The sequence below is a fragment of the Pogona vitticeps genome, chromosome 6 (assembly GCF_051106095.1).
Source record: "Pogona vitticeps strain Pit_001003342236 chromosome 6, PviZW2.1, whole genome shotgun sequence".
In the NCBI taxonomy this organism is placed as follows: Eukaryota; Metazoa; Chordata; class Lepidosauria; order Squamata; family Agamidae; genus Pogona; species Pogona vitticeps.
In genome coordinates, this window is record NC_135788.1 from 106,724,327 (window position 1) to 106,744,784 (window position 20,458).

At 44.4% G+C, this 20,458-nt stretch overlaps 1 protein-coding gene across 2 annotated transcripts; it reads left to right on the plus strand.

The window, feature by feature from the left end:
* Window positions 1-643: 643 nt before the first annotated feature.
* On the plus strand, window positions 644-20,203 carry ATXN2L (ataxin 2 like). Of its 2 annotated transcripts, none has more exons than XM_020792727.3 (23): window positions 644-1,065; window positions 3,027-3,063; window positions 3,839-3,895; window positions 5,285-5,356; window positions 5,618-5,768; window positions 5,871-5,995; window positions 6,114-6,205; window positions 7,059-7,259; window positions 9,080-9,255; window positions 9,535-9,639; window positions 9,755-9,952; window positions 10,289-10,378; window positions 10,769-10,833; window positions 10,929-11,203; window positions 11,296-11,365; window positions 11,606-11,752; window positions 11,896-11,968; window positions 12,088-12,275; window positions 12,382-12,511; window positions 12,607-12,728; window positions 15,405-15,614; window positions 19,643-19,823; window positions 20,017-20,203. In XM_020792727.3, exons 1-23 carry the CDS (start codon window positions 779-781, stop codon window positions 20,064-20,066), a joined length of 3,102 nt encoding a protein of 1,033 aa, XP_020648386.3. In that variant the 5' UTR covers window positions 644-778; the 3' UTR covers window positions 20,067-20,203. The 2 variants fall into 2 exon arrangements, with proteins under 2 accessions (XP_020648386.3, XP_078233119.1); XM_078376993.1 differs by having other exon boundaries at window positions 933-1,420.
* The last annotated feature ends 255 nt before the right edge of the window (window positions 20,204-20,458 follow it).

The window sequence follows — 20,458 nt, forward strand, 5'->3', positions numbered from 1 at the left end:
TCCAAGCGCTCGAGAGAGACTAAACTTCTTTTTTTTTCCCCTCACCTCTCCTCTCCCCCCCTCCTTCTCGGAGGGGCTGGGCAACCAGGGAGGAAGGAGCCGCGCGCCGCCAGGAACCCGCTCCTTGGCATCGAGTCGGCTCGAGGCCTATTAAGTTCCCCCGGCGGCTCTTTGGGGCTCGCGCTTCTGCAGTGCGCGCGCTCGCTCGCTCGCGCTTCCTCTTTCCTTCTCTCTCTCTCAGGCGCGCGCCCAAGCGAGACTAACGAAGCACAAGGTTGGAGGGCGGCAGGCGGTTTCGGAGGTCCGGCCCCCGCCAGACAGGCTCCCCCGCCCCGCCATTCTTCTTCTCTCTCTCTCTTCCCCCCCCCCAACGCCCGCCCCGCTCTTTCTCCTCTGAGCGTTTTAACCCCTCTTCTCTTCCGCGACGGCCAACCGGCCTGCCCGTTTCCCCTTCCGGGCCAGCAGCCGGAGCGCGCGGCGTCAGCCGGACGGAGCTGTGGAGGCCCCTTGCGCGCTGCCCGCCGGGTGACCGACCCACGGCGGGTGCCCTTTTCGCCTCGGCCTCGCCTCCAATCCCCCCTCTCCCTTCCCCGCGCCACGACCGCCGCCGCCGCCGCCTTCCTGCTCTTCTCTTCCCCGGGTTGCCTCCTCGCCCGCCGGGCTTTTCTTCTCCGCGCCCCCTTGGCCAACTGCCCTCCCGCTCAGGCTGAAGGGAACGGGCGGACCTGAGCCTGCGGCGTTCGCCTCCCTCTTCGGTGCCGCCGGCGGGGCCACCGCCATGTTGAAGCAGCCGCTGCCGCCGCCCTCTCCTCAACCGGGCTCGCCGGCTTCGGGGCCCCCGCCGCCCTCCACACCAACGCCGCCGCCCTCCTCCTCCTCCGCCGCTGCCAACGCCGCCGTCGTTTCCCGCAAAACGAACCCAGCGCCTGCCAGCCCCAACGGGAGCCTCAGCCCAGGCACCACCACCACCGGCGGCGGCGGAGGAACCCGAGCCACCACCGTGGCGCCTCCCGGCAGCAGCGGCGGCGGCGGAGGCGGCGGCACCCCTGGAGGAAGTGGAACCAGGTACGTTTAAAGTAAAGGAAGGACAACGGGAAAGGGGGGGGGCTTGCTTGAGAAACGGGTTAAAAAAAAAGAAGCCGAACATCCGGGGAATTGGAAGGATGGGAGGCGTGAATTGGGTGTGTGGGGGGGAAGAGGACGGGAAAGACAAGCCTGGGAGCTCCCGCGCTCGCCCGCCCGCTCGCTCTGGTGCGCGCTCCCGCGGGTTGAAAAGAGGACTTGGCCAGGCGGGGAGAGAGGAGAAAAAAAGAAAAGGGAGTGTGTGTGGCTCTGATAAGCGGAGCTTGCGAGGAGGTCTGCCGCCGATTGGGCGTCGCAGCACCCGGAGGGCGCCCCTCCCGACGAGGAGGAAGAGGAGGTAAGGACTGGGGAGGGAAGCAGGGAGGAGGGACCCACTGATCCCCGGTTAGTGAGGGTGTCGTTTGGTGTGTGGTGTTTTTTTTTAACCCTGTGGATGGATAAGAGCCCAAGAGGATGCCCACTCACCACGCCCATGCCTTGAATTACAGGGTGGTCTGTCTCATTGCATTTTACACTACAGGGAAGAGGAATAGGATCGGCCTTGGAACATGGTTTTCACATGTATTTTCTTAGGAATACTGTAGTGTAATGGAGTTTTGCAATGAGGAGTTAGAATTAGAATGGTGCATAATGTGATCTCTGTCCCAAGTGTGTGTGTGCTTTGAGCCGTCAGGTCAGTGCCAACTTGTTCAAACCTTGTACAACCTTAACACGGCTTTTACGATAACAGAGATATTTATGGAGTGGTTTTATTAGTTCCACTCCTCCAGTGAGTTTCCATGGCCAAGAGGGGATTTGATCCCTGTTCTCCAGAATCCTAACCCGTCGCTATCCTAACCCGTCGCTCTATCCACTACCCCACTTTGGGAATTCAGTCCCAAGTAAGTGGGTGCTTTAGGGTTGACTTGTAGGGTGAATAGTTGCTTCATCTTGTTTAGTGTAGGGTAATTTTTGTTTCTGGTCAAACTACCATACACTCTTGTTTCTTCTCTATTCATGTTCAGTACCTGTGTTAGGGTATGTCAGGCAGTGTTCATGTTTGCACAAGTACATTTTCTATATGAGAAAAATGGGCTGGAAAAATGCGTTTGAGCCATAAGGGGCATGGGAATAATGTGGGTTTCAGTTTTGTCCTGATCTCAACAGCAAGTCAGGAGTTTTCATGACTACTCTGCTTTGAGAGGAAGTAAGTCATAGGAATCAGTGTAGGAGTTCACAATCCAGCATTGGACCCACTTTACCATTCTAGCTCAGTTGCTACTTAACTCTCTGAATTTGAATGATACTGTATTTTTTGCACCATAAGACTCACTTTTTTCCCACAAAACAGGGGTGTGGAAAGTCTGTGCGTCTTATGGAGCTAAGAAAACAGATTATATTTTCCTGTTTTCTTCTCCTAAAAAATTGGTGCGTCTTATGGAAAGGTGCGTCTTATGGAGCGAAAAATACGGTATATTTCAAACTTGATTGGACATGTTTCTAACAAGTTGTGTAATTTGTTTTCGAATTGAGGTGATTTTTCAGTTTAAATATATTAGGGGGTAACAATCACATGGAACTTTACGTGGCTGCTTTTTTCACATATAAAAAGGATTGTGGTGTTGGGATTCTCAGTTAGAAAGAATAGCTTGTTTGTTTATGATGTAGGATGTGCTCCCATGTCTCTAACAAACTTTTACTTATGTATTGGGAGTGATTTTCAGATTACTTTTGCTATCATGTACGGGTTCTTTGTCCTTTGAAATCAAGGGTTTGTCTATTTTATTTTTATTATTCTAGATATATTTGGTAAGATGACTCGTGATTAGACCTGTCATGAGCACACTCAGTTTTATATTGCATGGTGATCTGGTGCCCTGCTGGTTTGAAGAATACTGTATTTAGGGTTGGCAGGGTCATATTGCTTTCTTGCGAGTTACCCCTTGTGCCTGATTCCTTTTCAGGGGACAGAGCACAGGCAAAGGACCTCCACAGTCTCCTGTAAGTACCATGAACTGAGCCTCCCAAGGCCGTAAGATAGTTTCTGTGTATTCGGAAAGCTAACTTGTTTGACTTGTATAAATATTACATGACATCTGGGATCTCAGTAGTTATTCTGTCTCAGTAATTAACATTGATGTTTAGTGAATCTGCTGATTTTATCTCCCTTTCTGTGATTTTCATTTTATTTTATCCTCCGATACTGGTAGTAGCGTGTACAGAGTCTCAGAATTTCATGTCATTGCCAACTGTTTTCTTCCAGGTTATCTTATAGAGCCAGGAATGGTGGCTCTGGCTTTGGACTCAAATTCCCATCATTCCTGACCTTTGTCCATATAATTTGGCACTGATGGGTGTTGTCACAGTTCAGCATCTTCCCACTCCCCTAATAGAATCACACAGCAATCCTGTATGGTTATGTTTTGGGAGTAAAGGAGGTTACTCATAATTGGCTGTCAGTTCATCTTTTTGGAAAAGTTTATCAGGACTATTAAAGTCAAATCACTGTAAAACACACATTTTGTTTAGAAATTCAACATGTAACAGTAGAAAGAGGTACACAAGTTATGTTGTTTGTGTCTTACAAAACATTTATTTGAGTGTTTATAGCAAGTGTTTAACTAGGCAAAAAGTCCTAGTACAATCTGCTGTTTCTGCTTCAGACTGTCTGACACAAATGAAAACAAAGCGGCAGAGCAGAATCCATTTATGAGCCCTTCCCTACAGGAGTACTAACTGTTAAGATTGTTAATGTGTTAAATCCTCCAATTTCCAGGTCTTTGAGGGTGTCTATAACAATTCCCGAATGTTGCACTTCCTGACAGCAGTTGTGGTGAGTTTCCCAAAGATAAACTTAATAAGAAAGTAGGATCCAAAGAATAGTCCAATAGATGTATGGTTGAATAGTGGAGGGTGGTACTTTCCAGTCCTTTCTCTTGATCTAAGAAATCTTGCAGAATATGTATATGTAGAGCTGAATTGTTCAGTAGTGCTATTAGTACATTTATTTTCTAGTGTATTTCTCATCTTAAAAATCTCAAAACAATTTACACAAACAGCAGACCCAGAAAAACTGGTGATTCAAAATAAGAATAGAATAAAGAAAGTTTAAAACTTCATTGAAAATGTAGGAATCAGGAAAATAATGGAAATACCTGGACAAAGAATCATACCATTTTTTCTGGTGCTGTAGTAAATGAAGAAAACTGCTGTAAGGATGCGGGATTGATAGATTTTAATTCGAAAATAGGGACATGGATATTTGTATGTTAGGACTACAATTTCCAGAATTAGCATCATAGTCATACTTCAGAGTTGCCCATCTTTAATTTGAACAACCATTTTTTGTGTTAGACTGTCCAGTATCCTCTTCCATAGGTTTGCTAGCCCAGCAGGAATGATGTCACCAGTTGCAGCAGATTGCCACTAGTTAAACAGTTCTTGCTTTGATTTCAGGTTGCACAAGACTTTTTCTTATTGTGCATGAGTCGTGTGCAACCAGAAATAAAAGCAGGACCTCTTTAAATAGTGGCAATCTGCTGCAACTGGGGACATCATTGTCACTCTATTGGCAGAAGAGGTTACTGGCCATTATCGAGCTTCATTATATGATAACTTTTTTCAACAAAAGTAATTTTAAGAAGAATGAATAAATTATAATATTACAGCACCATTACATGTATAACAATAGGAAAGTAGTTGTAAAAAGAATGAGTTAAGTTATAGTACCCTGTTTCTCTGAAAATAAGCCCTAGTATGATTTTTCAGGATGCTCATAATATAAGCCCTAGTTAAGTGAAACCCCACCCTCCACCATTGTGCAGCAACCAGAACAAGATGACATGACTGTGTTTGAATAAATGTAGATTGTTGTACATGAAAAAACATCCCCTGAAAATAAGCCCTAATGCGTTTTTTGGAGCAAAAATTAATGTAAGACCCTGTCTTATTTTTGGAGAAACACAATATTAAAATGTAAGGAAATGCATAATAATAAATTCTTAATTTAAAGCAATAGGAACATAGATTTTATATATATATATTTAAAGGGAGGCCTGTATTCTCCATCAAAAGCTTCTTTCTCTGCAGCCTATTTAAGTGCCAAAAATTTGCTTGAAAAGAAGGACCCTTTGCCTCTTGGTATAAGGGACCTAGGGAGGAAACCAAACTAGTGTAACCCTCAACCTCTGAGTATTATTTTCACCTTCTTTTTTCCCACCAGGGATCCACATGTGATGTGAAGGTGAAAAATGGAAGCACATTTGAGGGGATTTTTAAAACCTTGAGCTCCAAGGTGAGTGAGTACTTTTCTGGCTCATCTGAGTAGGAAGAAAAATTATTTGCTCTGTTGACTTAATGTTGTAATTCTGTATGTGGCAGTAAACAAGATGCCAGAAAAGGAAAAGTACAGTGATGTTTAAGAAGGCAAGAATGAAACTTGATGGCGGATCATACTAGAGGGATCAGTGTGGGGGATACAGTTTGGGGATGTTTCCAGTTCTAGATGGATTTGCCTAGGTATATGAGTAAGGAAGAGTTTTTGTTTTTATTTCAGTTTGAGCTGGCTGTTGATGCTGTGCACAAGAAGGTGCCTGACCAACCAGTAGGGCCCAGGAGGGAAGATATTGTGGATACCATGGTTTTTAAGCCTGCTGATGTCATGTTGGTACATTTCCGCAATGTTGATTTTAACTACGCCACCAAAGGTAGGGCAACCTCCAAATACAAGTTGTGAGGTGATTTGGACTGAGGGGAAAGACTTTAGATATTTTTTTCTCTCTGACATTATTTCCCACTTTGTGTCACAGATAAGTTCACAGATTCTGCTATTGCCATGAATTCGAAGGTGAACGGGGAGCATAAAGAGAAGGTGCTACAGCGCTGGGAAGGGGGAGACAGCAACAGTGATGATTATGACTTGGAATCTGACATGGTAAATGTTTTGACCTAGTTGAGGCTACAGAAGAAGATTTTTCGGGGCTGGTGCTCTGCTAGGCTGTTCTTGTAGCAGTGACACCACAGTTTGAAGATTATTGTGCCTGTCATTTCAGTCTAATGGCTGGGACCCAAATGAGATGTTCAAGTTCAACGAGGAAAATTATGGTGTGAAGACTACCTATGATAGTAGCCTCTCCTCCTATACGTAAGTTAAAATTTCAAATATCTTTGCCCATCTCGGGGAGATAGAGTTGGCTGAAGTTCCTTGGCACTTCTTGCTAAGAACTAGAATGATTGGCTTATTCATATTTGAGGGTGAAGTTCTAGAGTGCAGTGGTTTTTAGAGCATTACCACTTTAGAAATCTTATCTATTCCTGATTCATTTGTCCTTACTCCATTCAGTAGCCCTGTGTAGTCTGAGTCACAGGAGCATTGTATCAGGTGCCATACATTTATTCAAAATAAGCTCTTGTACAGAAATCTAAAATGCTCTTGGTGTTCATTGTGTATCCTGCTATCCAGTTTGGGCTTGGCAGAATGTAGTTTGCCACCTGAGGGATTATATAGGCACCTACCAGCTACTTTTTAATCAGAAAGCAGTTTTTGATCTTTCCACATCCAGCAAAACAAAACTTTTCAGCTGTTCCACTATTGAAGGATTCTTTGTACTGACCTCTGATGTGCTCTCATGTTCATGTGTAGATCCATGCCAATAAACACTATAAGCAGGAAGACTTAATAAGTTCCTTCTCTAATTTTGTTACTTCTTAATATGAAAAAAACCCTACTTAATTCATGACAAAAAGATAATTTTGTTAGGCATGCTTATATAGAAAGTAGATGTGGTGGAGTTAGATCAACATCTGAGGCCTTTTTTTAAGCTAAACAAAGGCCTTGGACTACTGGAAACAGGAATATATTTATCCAGAATAGAGGTTGGGATGAAATTGCATTTTTCTCTTTCTTATGAAGCAGCAGGTATATGTTCCTAGAAGATGATAGTATGTGCTTCTCTCACATTTTTAGTCTTCACCCTTGCTCCATTTGTGCTTGGCAGAGTCCCTCTCGAAAAGGACAACTCTGAGGAGTTCCGGCAGCGAGAAGCCAGGGCTGCCCAACTGGCTCGGGAGATTGAGTCGAGTCCACAGTATCGACTGCGCATTGCCATGGAAAACGATGATGGGCGCACAGAAGAAGAGAAGCACAGTTCTGTGCAAAGACAGGTGTCGGGCAGAGACAGCCCCAGTCTGGTTTCCAGGTGAGCTGCTAGTATTATGGAACAAGTGAAAATACATCTACTTGCACTTTAAGATTGCCAACAAAGGGACTTTTCTGATGGCCTCTTCAACCTGTGTCTCACGGGATGTCAAAACAGGAGGGCATTATTTTCTGCTGCCATATCCATGTTATGATATGCTTTCCCAAGACTAGCTTGCCTGGTGATCTTCTTAATACATCCTTGTAGACAAAATCTTTTAAATTTTTCTTCCATGCTTTTAAATATTTTGCTTCAATGTTTATAGAGTCTTGATTCATTTCAGTAATGTATAAGTAATAAGTTCACGTTCTGTTTATGTACGTAAGTTATGAAGTGTTTTTAAGTCCTACATGATTGCTGTTGTGATTTTGTTTGAGCTAGGTCTCATTTGTGACTGTTAGTTAACTAAGTTGTATATTGTGATGTGCTATCAGTTGCCATTCAGACAATACTGAGTTGTCACAGGATACTTTATGAATAAAATAAACTATAGATTCAGTTTGAGTATATATGAATTAACTATAAGCATATATGTGGGACAGGAAGCAACAGTTAGAACTGGATATAGAACAGCTGATTGGTTCAAAATTGGGAAAGGAGTACAACAAGACTGTATATTGTCCCCCTGCTTATTTAACTTATATGCAGAATACATTATGCAAAAGGCAGGACTGGATGAATCCCAAGGCGGAATTAAGATTGTCGGAAGAAATATCAACAACCTCCGATATGCAGATGATACCACTCTGATGGCAGAAAGTGAGGAGGAATTAAAGAACCTTGTAATGAGGGTGAAACAGGAGAGTGCCAAAAATGGTTTGAAGCTCAACATCAAAAAAACTAAGATCATGGCCACTGGTCCCATCACCTCCTGGGAAATAGAAGGGGAAGATATGGAGGCAGTGACAGATTTTACTTTCTTGGGCTCCATGATCACTGCAGATGGTGACAGCAGCCACGCAATTAAAAGACGTCTGCTTGGGAGGAAAGCGATGACAAACCTCAACAGCATCTTAAAAAGCAGAGACATCACCTTGCGACAAAGGTCTGCATAGTCAAAGCTATGGTTTTTTCAAGTAGCGATGTATGGAAGTGAGAGCTGTACCATAAAGAAGGCTGACTGCCAAAGAATTGATGCTTTTGAATTGTGTGCTGGAGGAGACTCTTGAGAGTCCCCTGGACTGCAAAGAGAACAAACCTATCCATTTTGATGGAAATTAAGCCTGAGTGCTCACTGGAAGGACAGATCCTGAATCTGAGGCTCCAATACTTTGGCCATTTCATGAGAAGAGAAGACTCCCTGGAAAAGACCCTGAAGTTGGGAAAGTGTGAAGGCAAGAGGAGAAGGGGACGACAGAAGACGAGATGGTTGGACAGTGCCACCGAAGCTACCAACATTAATTTGATGTAACTCCAGGAGGCAGTGGAAGACAGGAGGGCCTGGTGTGCTCTGGTCCATGGGGCCACCAAGAGTCAGACACGACTTAGCAACTAAACAAAAACGTATGGGTCTGTAGAAAGTGAGTGTTGTTCAGGGCTTGTTTTTTAGGAAATAGTGGCCTTCTCTAGCTTAAGGCACAGTTTTCATTTGCTCTTGGATATTTGTACATGCTTTAGGAGGAGAAATTATAACAGAAATATCCTTTTTCAAACTTGGCACCTGGAAATTTGCTTATTGAATACAACTGAGGGCTTGCCGATCTATAGGTACAGATACGCCCTTGAGTCTTTGGCTGAAATTCATGGTCTATTTTTCCTCATTGCTTTGATCCCAAGCTGTGTGAAACTGAAAGTTCTCATGGTATTTTTTGGTTCTGCAGAGACGGCAAGTACATACCGCTTCCCCAGCGCGTCAGAGAAGGTTCACGAGGAGGTGTACGCTGCAGCAGTTCTCGTGGTGGGAGGGCAGGCATGGGCTCTTTACCACCCCGTGGAAGCACCCATCATTCAGAAAGCAATGCCAGCTCCATGCCAGAGCAACGAGGCATCAATGGAGGTGAGGCTAAACTTAGACTTTGAAATTGAAACACCTGAATGGATTGATTCTGTGGACTGATGCCTGTATCTGCTTAGTCTGTATCGGATTGAGGTGCCTCTCGCGGCTGTGGAAATTTATTCATTTGTATATTGCCAGAAAATATTTCTTTATATTCAGTTATCTTTTAGATTTTTGAAAGCAAAAAGAAAATCAGCAAAGGAACACCACAGTAAGCAAAAATGTTTTGTATGCTTGCATAGTTGGTGTTCATCTGCTCCTCTGGCTGGCTTTTTCTAGGTCCATCCAGAATGTCTCCCAAGTCCCAGCGACCGATCCGGGGAGCCAAGAGCATGTCTTCCCCCTCCAGCCGCCCCATGGAAGTATCAGCCCCGTCTCCCACAGGTACAACAGAAAATGGGGTTGTTAAGGGGGTTGTTTCTGAATAAATACTCTGTGTAAGAGAATGGGCTAGGTGTTAATGGTTGTTAAATCTGATTGCGAGGTCTTTTCCACACAGTGGGCCGTGTCTATACTCCACGTTCTCCAAAGTCTGCCTCAGCTGTGCCCGCCTGTTCCCAGGATCCCCCCGTGGGATCGACTGCCCCTCCTGCTCCTGCTTCACCCTCTGAATCGAGGCCTGCCACGGAGTCAAGCGCTTCTCCAACCCCACCTTCACCCAAGGTTCCACCATCTGCTCCTGTAGCTGCTGTTGAGGGTAAGGAGTCACACTTGAGGTGAAGTGAACTGGGATCTCTCTTGGTCAGCAAAGAATGGAACTGGGCACTGCAATTCCTTCAGGTGTTTGCTCTTTTCCAGAGAAATGTTCCACCCCCCTAATAGAGCTGCTCCATGTTTCAAAATAATGAGTTTTGATCAGGTGGTAGGTGAAACCAGGCTACATCCCTGCTGAAGAAAGTGGATGTGACTTTGAGTAGTTTTTGAAAGTCCTTGGGAAATGAGCAGGTTGTCAAGGCTCATTTTTGCCTTTTCCATAACTGAGCCCTTAAACATGTATTTTTTTCTTTCTCTCTGTTTTTATCTCTGAATCTAGTTAAAGAGGTGCCTAGCTGTGCCACCAAAGAACCAAGCAGGACCTTGGAGGTTATGGGGCCCTCAGACTTGGTCAAACAGGCAAATAAAGGTTGGCATCTTCTGTGCTTTTCTGAGCTCTCCACTTGCTGATTTCTTTTTCCCAACTCAAAATTGTAGTGTTAGATTTTCTGCTTCTTGAGTAGCCTCTTATTTGAAGATCCTTTTGAGTGATTGCTGTGGATTTGTCTTCACATCTCATTAAAGGGGGCAATTATTACTGTACAGGATTCATTCGACAGAGTAGGGATGGTGCGGTTGGACTGCATTTCCCCTAATATGTGATCATGAGGTATAGTTGGTATGACTGTTAAAGGTCAAAAAGTACAAAGGGGCCTGCTCCTGTAGTAGAACTGGAATCATAACTAATTCTGCAAGTGCTTTTACGTTTTGGGGGTTCTAACATGTTTGGTTATTGAATTTTCCCAACAACCTTTTCTAGGTCTCCAAAATGAACAGAAGAGGAATCAGTTAGAAGAGCTGCGCAAGTTTGGGGCCCAGTTTAAGGTGAGTGTTCTCATCTCCCCTCCACACACTTTATGGGTGAGGGAATTGTGTATTCCTGGCCACACTGGCTTATCCTCTTCTCTGTTTCCTCCAAGTTGCAGCCCAGTACCTCTCCAGAGTCCACCCTTGACCCTTTCAGGCCCAAGGAGCCCCTTGAAGGAAAAGTGAAGGACAAGCCTCCAGAGACATTAGTTGGGGCAGGAAGTGTATGTGAGGTACCTGATGAGTCTTCTAAACCTAGCATGGAGCTGTCTGAAGTTAGCGGCAAGGAAGAGAAAGGGCCCTGTGAAGGAATGGAGCGCCAGACCCAGACAGCAAGCCCTCTGGGCAAAAGTGACACAGATGACAAGGAGGATGGCCCTGTCTCTGAGTAAGTCGACGGGAAGAGCTGTAGTTTATAGGCTGTTGCTGCACTTTTCCTGTGTGATTCTTTTCTATTTCTAATGTTTTTATTTCTTTTAGGCAGGTGAAGAAGTCAACACTGAACCCTAACGCAAAGGAGTTCAACCCTTCAAAGACTCTCCTGTCTGTGGTATGCAACTAGAAAACTAGCTCTGAGGTTAAGGGTTGCATGGAAGGCATTGAGGGTGGGCATGAGCTGAGCTTTTCTGCAAAGGACAAGAACACTTTGAGATGTGTTGCTCTTTTTACTTCTTGCTCCAGGCAGGAATACGCTGAGTGGTCAAGAGTCCCACTGTACTCTGTTTTTAACACAGATATTGTTTTAATAATTGTCTCTGTAATAACAACTGTGGTTTTTCTGTCTTTCCAGAATAAGTCAACAAGTACGCCCACATCACCAGGACCACGTACCCATTCAACGCCCTCCATCCCTGTTATTACCCCAGGGCAGAGTGGCATGTACAGTGCACAGTACATCTCTTATATCCCACAGATACACATGAGCCCAGCTGTGCAGGTGAATGGGTGGGGAAGAGTTGGTTGATTGGTGGCTAGTTATGACTTTGCATTCAAGGGCTGGTTTTAGAATCTTCAGTTCCTTCCAAATTATGAAAGGGAGAATCATGCTAGAGTTAATTGATTTGTTCCTGTTTTCTCCAGGCTCCCCAGATGTACCCCTATCCTGTTTCTAATTCTGTGCCTGGACAGCAGGGCAAATATCGAGGAGCTAAAGGTGGGTGGTAACCTCTTGTTACTGCTTGAAGGGGCCATGGACCTACTGTACCCACCCTTCACTCTGAAGGAGAGCATGGACCTAAATTAGGTTTCTTACTTTCCTTCTTTTCTGCACAGGGACCCTGCCACCGCAGCGTTCAGACCAGCACCAGCCAACCTCAGCCCCTCCTATTATGCAGGCGGCGGCAGCTGCTGGCCCCCCTTTGGTGGCTGCCACTCCATACTCCTCATACATCTCCTACAACCCTCAGCAGTTTACAGGGCAGCCCACCATGATGCAGCCCATGGCACACTATCCCTCGCAGGTGGGTACGAGGTGTGCTGTAGTAGAAAAAGAAACAGGTGCAGTAGTGTGTGTGTGTGTGTAGATGTGTGCATTCCCATACTTCTAATTAATGTTCTTCTCTGCAGCCCGTCTTTGCCCCCATGTTGCAGAGCAATCCACGTATGATGGCGTCTGGCAGCCATCCCCAGGCCATTGTCTCCTCCTCTACTCCCCAGTATCCGCCAGCAGAGCAACCTGCACCCCAGCCTCTTTATGGTGAGTTGGTCCTCAACTGAAGACATGTCCACTCAGAACTTTTCTTCTCTATCTCCTTTGCATTGTTGATTGCCGCTTGCTGCTTCTCTCCCCAGCCACAGTGCATCAGACGTATCCTCACCATGCCACACAGCTGCATCCACATCAGCCTCAGCCAGCTACCACACCCACGGGCAACCAACAGCAAGCGCAACATGCTGCCCCCAGCCCTGTGCAGGTACCATGGGGGAACTGGGAGCATAGGATATGGGTTACTATTATGGGAAACACTGAGTGCTTATCTGGCTTTTGTTCTCTGCATAGTTTGGTTCTCTGTTCGAGATTGGTCTTGGGGCTTATGGGATCCTGCAGTCTGTGATCTGGAAATTGTAGGCAGAATTGGAAAGGAGAGCAAGAAGCCCTGTGTTAGAAGTGAAACTATCACCTTCTCTGTCTGGTCTTGGAGCTGCTGTCAGAGGGAAGCATTGGATATATAATTATGTGTGCCCGCTTGCTCTTTGTATTTTTGAGAAGCATTAATTTTAGCAAGGGAGCAAAGTGGTCCTTGTGGTGCCTTTTGATTTAAACATTAATGCAGGGCCTTCTTTCAGCTAAGGGTGGGACGAGAGGTCCTCTTCTCACTATAGGAAATGAATGTATCATGATATATCCATTGTTTCTTTTGCCATTAGTGAAGAAGGACATTCTGAGAAAGTGGGCTTTATTAAAGTGAACGTTTTAGGGAAGGATTATGCAAAAAATAAAAAAGCCTATCCCCTCCAAACCCACCAGTGTCAGCTAGGAGAGGCCAACAGCTTGATGCAAACTGTGTCCAAAGGCAGCTTCTGCAGAGACAAAAAGATCCAAACAACAGTGGCAGACAAAAGTAGATTTAGACCTTAATGTCGCAACCTTGCAGATCTCTTCAACAGTGCAGCCTGCATTCTTGCCAGAAGGAGTGAATATTTCCCCCAGGCAGTGTTGAACCAATGACATACTCTAATGCATGCCTGTGACAGGGCATGCTTTTTCCAAGGGAATGGGGGCCACAAATGATATTAGTGTGCCATTTATCATGTTAAAGGAAACCTGGAATCAATATTCAGCTAACAAACATTTATTAAGAACTATTTACACCAGATCTCCACCACACAGTTCATTGCGTTAACCACCAAATGAGCCTTAGTCCAAGAAGTCTCTTTCAGACAGCAGGGGAGAGCTACCTTTACCAACCTCACATTCATACAGCCCATATAATTGTTAAGGCTTGCAGGCCCTCAGCCTCCCTTCTGTAATGTCTGGCCCATTGACACAAGGATTTGAATTGCTGCCTACAGCAGAAGGAATCTTACTGGGTTGGGAGTTAAGTCCTCTTGGTCTACCAGATCTGTCCTTGACTCAAGACACAAGCTTTGATCCAGTCTTGGTTTTGACGGGCTCCTTAGAGTTTTCAGTTATGAGCCCCTTCAGTAATAGAGGAAAGAGCTAAGGGAGGATTGTACTCAGCAGTGTCTGAATCTTCCCCACTCCTCTTTGGGGCATCTGCCCAATCCTTAGTTTTACTCTTCCCCCTTCTCTTTCACAATGACTGCCCCAAATTCTTCCTCATTCTCCCATTTATTCTCCTCCTGTTGGGAAATTCCCTTGGCAGGCTTTTTCCTGCCTTTCTCACTTTCCAGCCCCTCAAAGTCCCCCCAGCTTCCTGGTTACAGTGGAGAGTTCATTCCAGGGTAATGCCCAGGAGAAGGGATCCACCCTGTGCCTGCCTGCTGTCCTTGGCAGGGACCTTTGGAGGGCTAGTGAAATGAGGAGGTAAATTCTTCCTTGGGTGTCCAAGCTCATTGGCTCACAATGCCTTATTCATCTAGTCTGTATAACTTATCTATCGCAGAATGATGCAAAACAACAGACATGTAACCTGATTTTATGAACTGTGTAGACTTCTTAATGTAGATTTTTATGGAGGTTGTGCCAGTTTGTTTTTCCTAGAGGTCTGGAAGTATGAGAACAAAAATAATCTCTCAGGATTGCCTCTTCCTTTTGAAGGCTTCCTTGAGAGCTCTAATTGAATATTCAGTTCCTTTTTTCAGAAGAAAGTAGGAAGGGCAACCCTTCTGTTCAGGATGTTCCCTCACTACAGGGAATCTGTAAGGTACATTATCTCAGATAATCTGCTCCTGGTATTGGAGGTTTGAGCTACCTCAAAGTTGGGGGCCAATGGTAGAAATCCACATGTGTTCAGGTTTTATTGTGAAGAATATCAATAGTAAATTGAATTCCCTTTAAATCTGTTGTTCTGGTTTAGGGGCAGAAAAGTCCCATTTAGTTGGACTTTTTGCAGCTGGCAGCCTGGACCATTTTACTGATAACTGTTTTATCTTTTTATTGTATTTTAATTGTTATAAGCCGCCCAGAGACCTTTGGGTAGTGTGGGCAGCATTTAAGTTAAATAAATAAAATAAGCTTTCAAATGTGCTTCAAACTATCAGTATTAGAATTCATTTCACAATATAAATTTTCAGTGTTTTCATGTTATCTATTTTTAACAAGCCTTTTGGCAACAGATCTCAAGGTAAACTATAATCAGGAAAATCAAATTAAAATATTTTAAATACTTCATAACAATTTTAAATATCCTCGTGTTTGTAGTTATGCTTATTTGTAGCTCTTTTTCAACTTTGTGATGGGCTTCATTGAGTTGTAATTTTGGAAGAGAGAAAGAATATAATGGAAAATAAATAGAATATTTAGTGTACAGGCACACAGGAAGAGGGAGAGACGTTTTCTAGAACATGTATTTATAGAGTACCTAAACCTTGTCAAAAGATGGGAAAAGAGGTGGTTCGAGGGTGGATGTGATGCAAAGTTCAAGTACTTAATCAGGGTTTGGCTCCCCCCCCCTTTTCTGTCATAGCACCAGGCTGGACAGCCACCTCATTTGGCCAGTGCCCAGCAACAGCAGAATTTGTACCACACTGCCGCACTGACAGGAACACCACCTTCCATAACACCAGGGCCCAGTGCTCAGTCTCCACAGAGCAGTTTCCCCCAGCAGGCAGTGTATGCTATCCATGCCCACCAGCAGCTGCAGCACAGCTACACCAACATGGCCCATGTCACCCAGGTAAGTGTTTTCAGCTTTTCAGGTGGGTAAGTTTTAGGGAGTAACAGTCTGTGATTATTTCAGTTTAATGTTTCAGAACCTTGGGATGGGATATGGCCAGCTAGGTCTTAATATTCAGTAGCATTTGGTTTTGGGAGGAGATGAAATGGAAGGAAATCCATGTTCAGGGGGAAATGGTTTTGTAATTTGTGGCATTTTAGAAAATTGTACCCATTGGTTGTAAATATTGAAATACAATACATGAGCAAAGTCTTGTGGCACCTTGAAAACTAACTTATTACATCAAAAGCATACATGGATTAGATTCTACTTCATCTATCAGTTTTTTCTGTTGGCAGATTTATACGTGGGATGGTTCAAAAATGTGCAGATACTAAGACTGTGTAAGCCTCCCCCCCCCCCCCGTTCTGTGGCAGTTGGGGCCCACAAATAGATCCTGATTCAGTCCAAAGTGATTTGTGCCCTGTTGTGTTTATCCCCAAGTCTGAATCTGTCTGTAAACCTTCCATTGACTTGCACGGGAATTTGAGCAAAGCTGTAACTTTGCTGTTTTTGTACAAAATTTCATGTACATGAAATTTGAAGGCATGATAAACAAGAAAGAGTGGAGTAACCCTGCCAGAGTTTAGACAGCTAACCTCAGTGGTTTGTGTACTTGGTTCCTTTAAAGTTTGCTTTTTAAAAAGGCCAATTATTGTGTTTCATCCAATTGATTGTGTACTCTGCATAGAAATAGTCTGGTAGATTTGCTTTCACCCAGAACTGAATCCAGCCATTCCACTTTATATCAGTCTAATTCGTTCAGTAATTTGGGATGTCTCCATATATGGCCCACAGCCCTAATAGACGTTGAGGTTAGAGAGAAATGAAATGTGGTATGATAGGCTGTGACATTATCCTTAAACGTATGTAAAAGATTGTCATCTTGCACAAAGAAGTCTTTGTCTTACCATTTTCCACTCAGTTAAGAGCCTGAGCCTAGATCAATCAATTCAGCTGGCTCAGATATTGAACTGTATGGGACTACACAGTGGAGATACAAAAGCATTACCATTAAGGGCTGCAACACATCAAGATCACAATTCCCCTGTTACAGTTAATCCAATACTGACTCACAATTTAAGAATGAATTTACACCTGACAAATTCTTAGACTAAAATACTCTAGGCTATGAAGTGAACAAACAGATCAACAAGGCCAAACTGGTATTTAGCGAATAATGTAGTATAGAAGAAAGAGTTATGGATACCACAACTTGTCACATGCAACTGGCGACTGAACCAACACTTATGTGTTACAAGGAATTATTCTGTTTTTAGTTAGCTTATTAATCAGATGACAGTTACATTTGCCAAATAAGAGTTGGGTTAATTATTACCATAACAGCAAAGGCAACTCCTGACTGCCAAAATGGAACACCAGTAGCATTTTCTTTCTACAGCATAATCTCTGTATTATTGGTGATCAGTGGCCCATTCTGGACGTGAAGCATTACTCTCATAGGCCTTCTGCAGTAGGCTAATAACGGGTCATTAAAAAATCTAACACAAAGCCCAGACCTCATAGTAAATCCAGAGGCCATTTCTTTCTTCATTCTTAATGTAACATGGTTACCAAACATGTCATCCACAGCAAGGGTTTTCATTTGTTCATCTTTCAATTTGATGTAAATTTTCACTGCCAGCAATCTTTTTTTGCATTGTACACATACAAAGAAGTCGACATAAGGCATATCTGGGGGCAGTGTGAAAAATATTTCCCTTTCAGACACTTTGTTAAGGACCGACCTTGAAGTGACCATTAAACAACGGAAGTTGAAAGGGGGACTTAAGCATAAAAGTAAACTAAAATTGCAGCTTGGTCGTTTACAAATGTAAATACAAAGCATCCTAGAAAAAATGTTGATTTCTGTCACCCATTGTCTGAATTGACATGATGGGATTTAATCTCACCACAGGTATTTGACACTTGCTACTTTTAGGATGTGGTATTATTAGCAGTGGTGAATGAGCACTTGATTGTTTTCTGTTTTACTGTTAATGCAGTTGTCACAGCATGTCCCTTGACTGTTTCATTTGCATGTTTGTCAATTTAGGATAACAGTACTCCAGTGCATGATCATATATGCCATAATATCAGGCATTTTAAAATGATGCAAAATACTTATGGTGTGTATGATGCTAGGCCCTGTGGTAGACAGTCCAGGCTTGTCTGATCTTGGCCCTTTAACAACCTCCCTCTTGGTGTCCTGTGTGGGAAGTTTTAGTCTTAGTCTAAAGTTCCATCTTGTGGCTATTAAGGGATACATCACTGGTGTTTAGCATAATCAAGCTATTGTAGTATAAAGATGCATTGTTCTATGATTCTCTCTCTGCGCATGTGTGGAATGTGTAGAAAAGATAAGTTTCTCAACCCTCTTTGGCTAAATCTTTTCTTTATGTAAATGATGGTACTTAATAAAAAAAGACATGCCTCCGGAGAAGAAGGTAGACATTTTGTAGACATTTTAGAGATATTTTAGAGACATTTTGGAGACATTTTACAGGCAGACATCTTCACCGGTGACATGCATTATAACCAAAGACTGTAGTCTGTCTTCATTTATCAGAGATCTCTCCCTGGTTTTCATGCAACTGCTGCTTGGGCTGGCTTCCAAGCAGGGTTCCCTGGGGATTTCCCCACAGTCCTGAATGATTTTGTTCTGCTGGCACAGTTCCATCCCATCCCCAGCTTGCCTCCCACTGGCCTATTTGAAATCTGTTTCTTGCCATGACCACTGCTGACTTAAGAAAAGTGGTTACACTTATCCCAAGACAGCACAAGAAACTCATTTTTAGAACCTTTAACCCTTTTGTATTGAGCAGCATGGGGAGAATTTTTGTCTTGGGGCTTTACATAGAGCATAATCCAAATTGTACTTTGGTGGGGGCATTGACTTCTTGGTTCTGTTAGGATCCAATCCAAAAATTTTTGTTCTCCACATTGGTATGTCTTGTTCCTCCTCTATAGTCATATCTTCTCCACCTGAAGAAAATCTTGTTACTTAACATACTTAAGCCAAAGTCAAGCACTAGCTGTACTTCAGTTGAAGTCAGTGCCCAAAGCAACCCACCTTGCACCTCTTACCTACTGTACTGTGGTGTGGTGCAGGTCTGTACTCCTTGCCATGGGTGGTGAACAGTTTGCTTCTCTTTTTGAGATGTTTTTCACTGCATTGGGAAGCATTCTTCTGGAAGATACATCATCTGATTATCCACAAAGGGTCTGTTTCATTCCAGAATGTAATCTAGAGCAGTGGTTCTTAACCTTTGTTACTCGGATATTTTTGAACTGCAACTCCCAGAAACCCCAGCCAGCACAGTTGGTGGTGAAGGCTTCTGGGAGTTGCAGTCCAAAACTCCTGAGTAACCCAAGGTTAAGAACCAGTGATCTAGAGTCCCCATACAGGCCCCAGCTGTGCAGTATGTTTCCATCTTTCTCCATCACTGGGCAAGATATTTCTGTAATTGGACCATTTTTAAACCTTCCAAAAATGCAGGGGTGGATACTTGCTGGCTATGTAGTGCACATGCATGCACTTCAGAGGTTGAGCGATGTTGGGGAAAGGGCATAAACGTAGGGAAGTAGGTATGTTTACCTACTAGGGCGTGGAAGTGGAGAAAAGGGAAAAAGCACAGCTTTCTGAAAAAGCTGTCTAGGTGAGTGCCTGAGATATGACCTCCTCCATGGATCCTGTTTCTTCATAGTGATCTTTTCAGAACTTCCAGAGCACTTTCATCCGAGTCTGCTAAAGGGGATAGGAAGAGATTGCTTGTCGCTGCTGAGTAGATTTCAGCTCAACAGGCGGTTCAGGCAACGTGACAGTGACAGCACCCTGTCACCTGAGGAACCTTTTTGCAGACTGCTCTTGCCACCCACCTCATGTTTCAAGGCAGTCTGCTGAAGACCAAACCATGGATGCAGATATGGGGCATGCCCTCTTCTCCACTGTGGTGGATGGGCTGAAAACACTCGTGTCTTCTCTACAGGCCCACGTCCAGACTGGAATTGCAGCTGCCCCGCCACCTCACCCTGGAGCTCCACAGGTCATGCTGCTGCATCCCTCGCAGACTCATGGAGGGCCCCCCCAAGGAGGTGTGCCCCAGAGTGGCGTGCCGACCCTCTCAGCTTCCACACCCTCCCCCTACACTTATATAGGGCACCACCAAGGTAAGTCAAAACCATAGGGAGAAGCTGTAATGGGTAGACTCTTGTCTCGAAGGGTGCCACAGAGGTCATGGCTGTGTGGTCCTGAGCCAAGGTGATGGATTTGGTTGTCCATGAGATGATGGGAGGGCTGGTGGTTTTGCACTGTGTCTGTATCTTACTGTTCTTCAGTGCCTCTTTCTTTTTCTCGTTCCAGTTCAATCTCATCCCTCCCAGCAGCTTCCATTCCACACTCCTGGGAACTGATGTCCACACTTCTCCTTGTGACCTGAGACCCCAGCCAGCCTTGGCTCTGTTGCTGGCCCAAAGGCCTGGGCCATCCTCAAGCCCATGGTAGAGGCCCCTGGAGGGGCGCAGTCTGGCCCGGCCCATCTCCCCCCCTCACCAAGCACCTTCCTTTCCGTTGGTTTAGTGAAGCCCGTGCTGGGCACCGTCAGCCAGCGGGACGGAGCAGGGCCCCGTTCCCATGCCTGGAGAAGGGCAGAGTGTTTTTTTTCCTGTTATTTATGACTCCATTTGGGCTCCTAGAGCAAACGCCACTTTCCCACATAACTTGACAAGGACATGACCAGATGGACAAACCTTGACTTTTTATTAAGTAAAAATATTTAAAAAGTAAAAAAAAACAACAAAAAAAT

Bases quoted from the DNA above. Each gene is read 5' to 3' on its own strand.
- ATXN2L (XM_020792727.3), top strand. From the start codon at position 779: ATGTTGAAGCAGCCGCTGCCGCCGCCCTCTCCTCAACCGGGCTCGCCG. The intron at 9,953-10,288 runs GTAAGGAGTCAC...CTCTGAATCTAG, and splicing joins TCCTGTAGCTGCTGTTGAGG to TTAAAGAGGTGCCTAGCTGT. The intron at 11,366-11,605 runs GTATGCAACTAG...CTGTCTTTCCAG, and splicing joins CAAAGACTCTCCTGTCTGTG to AATAAGTCAACAAGTACGCC.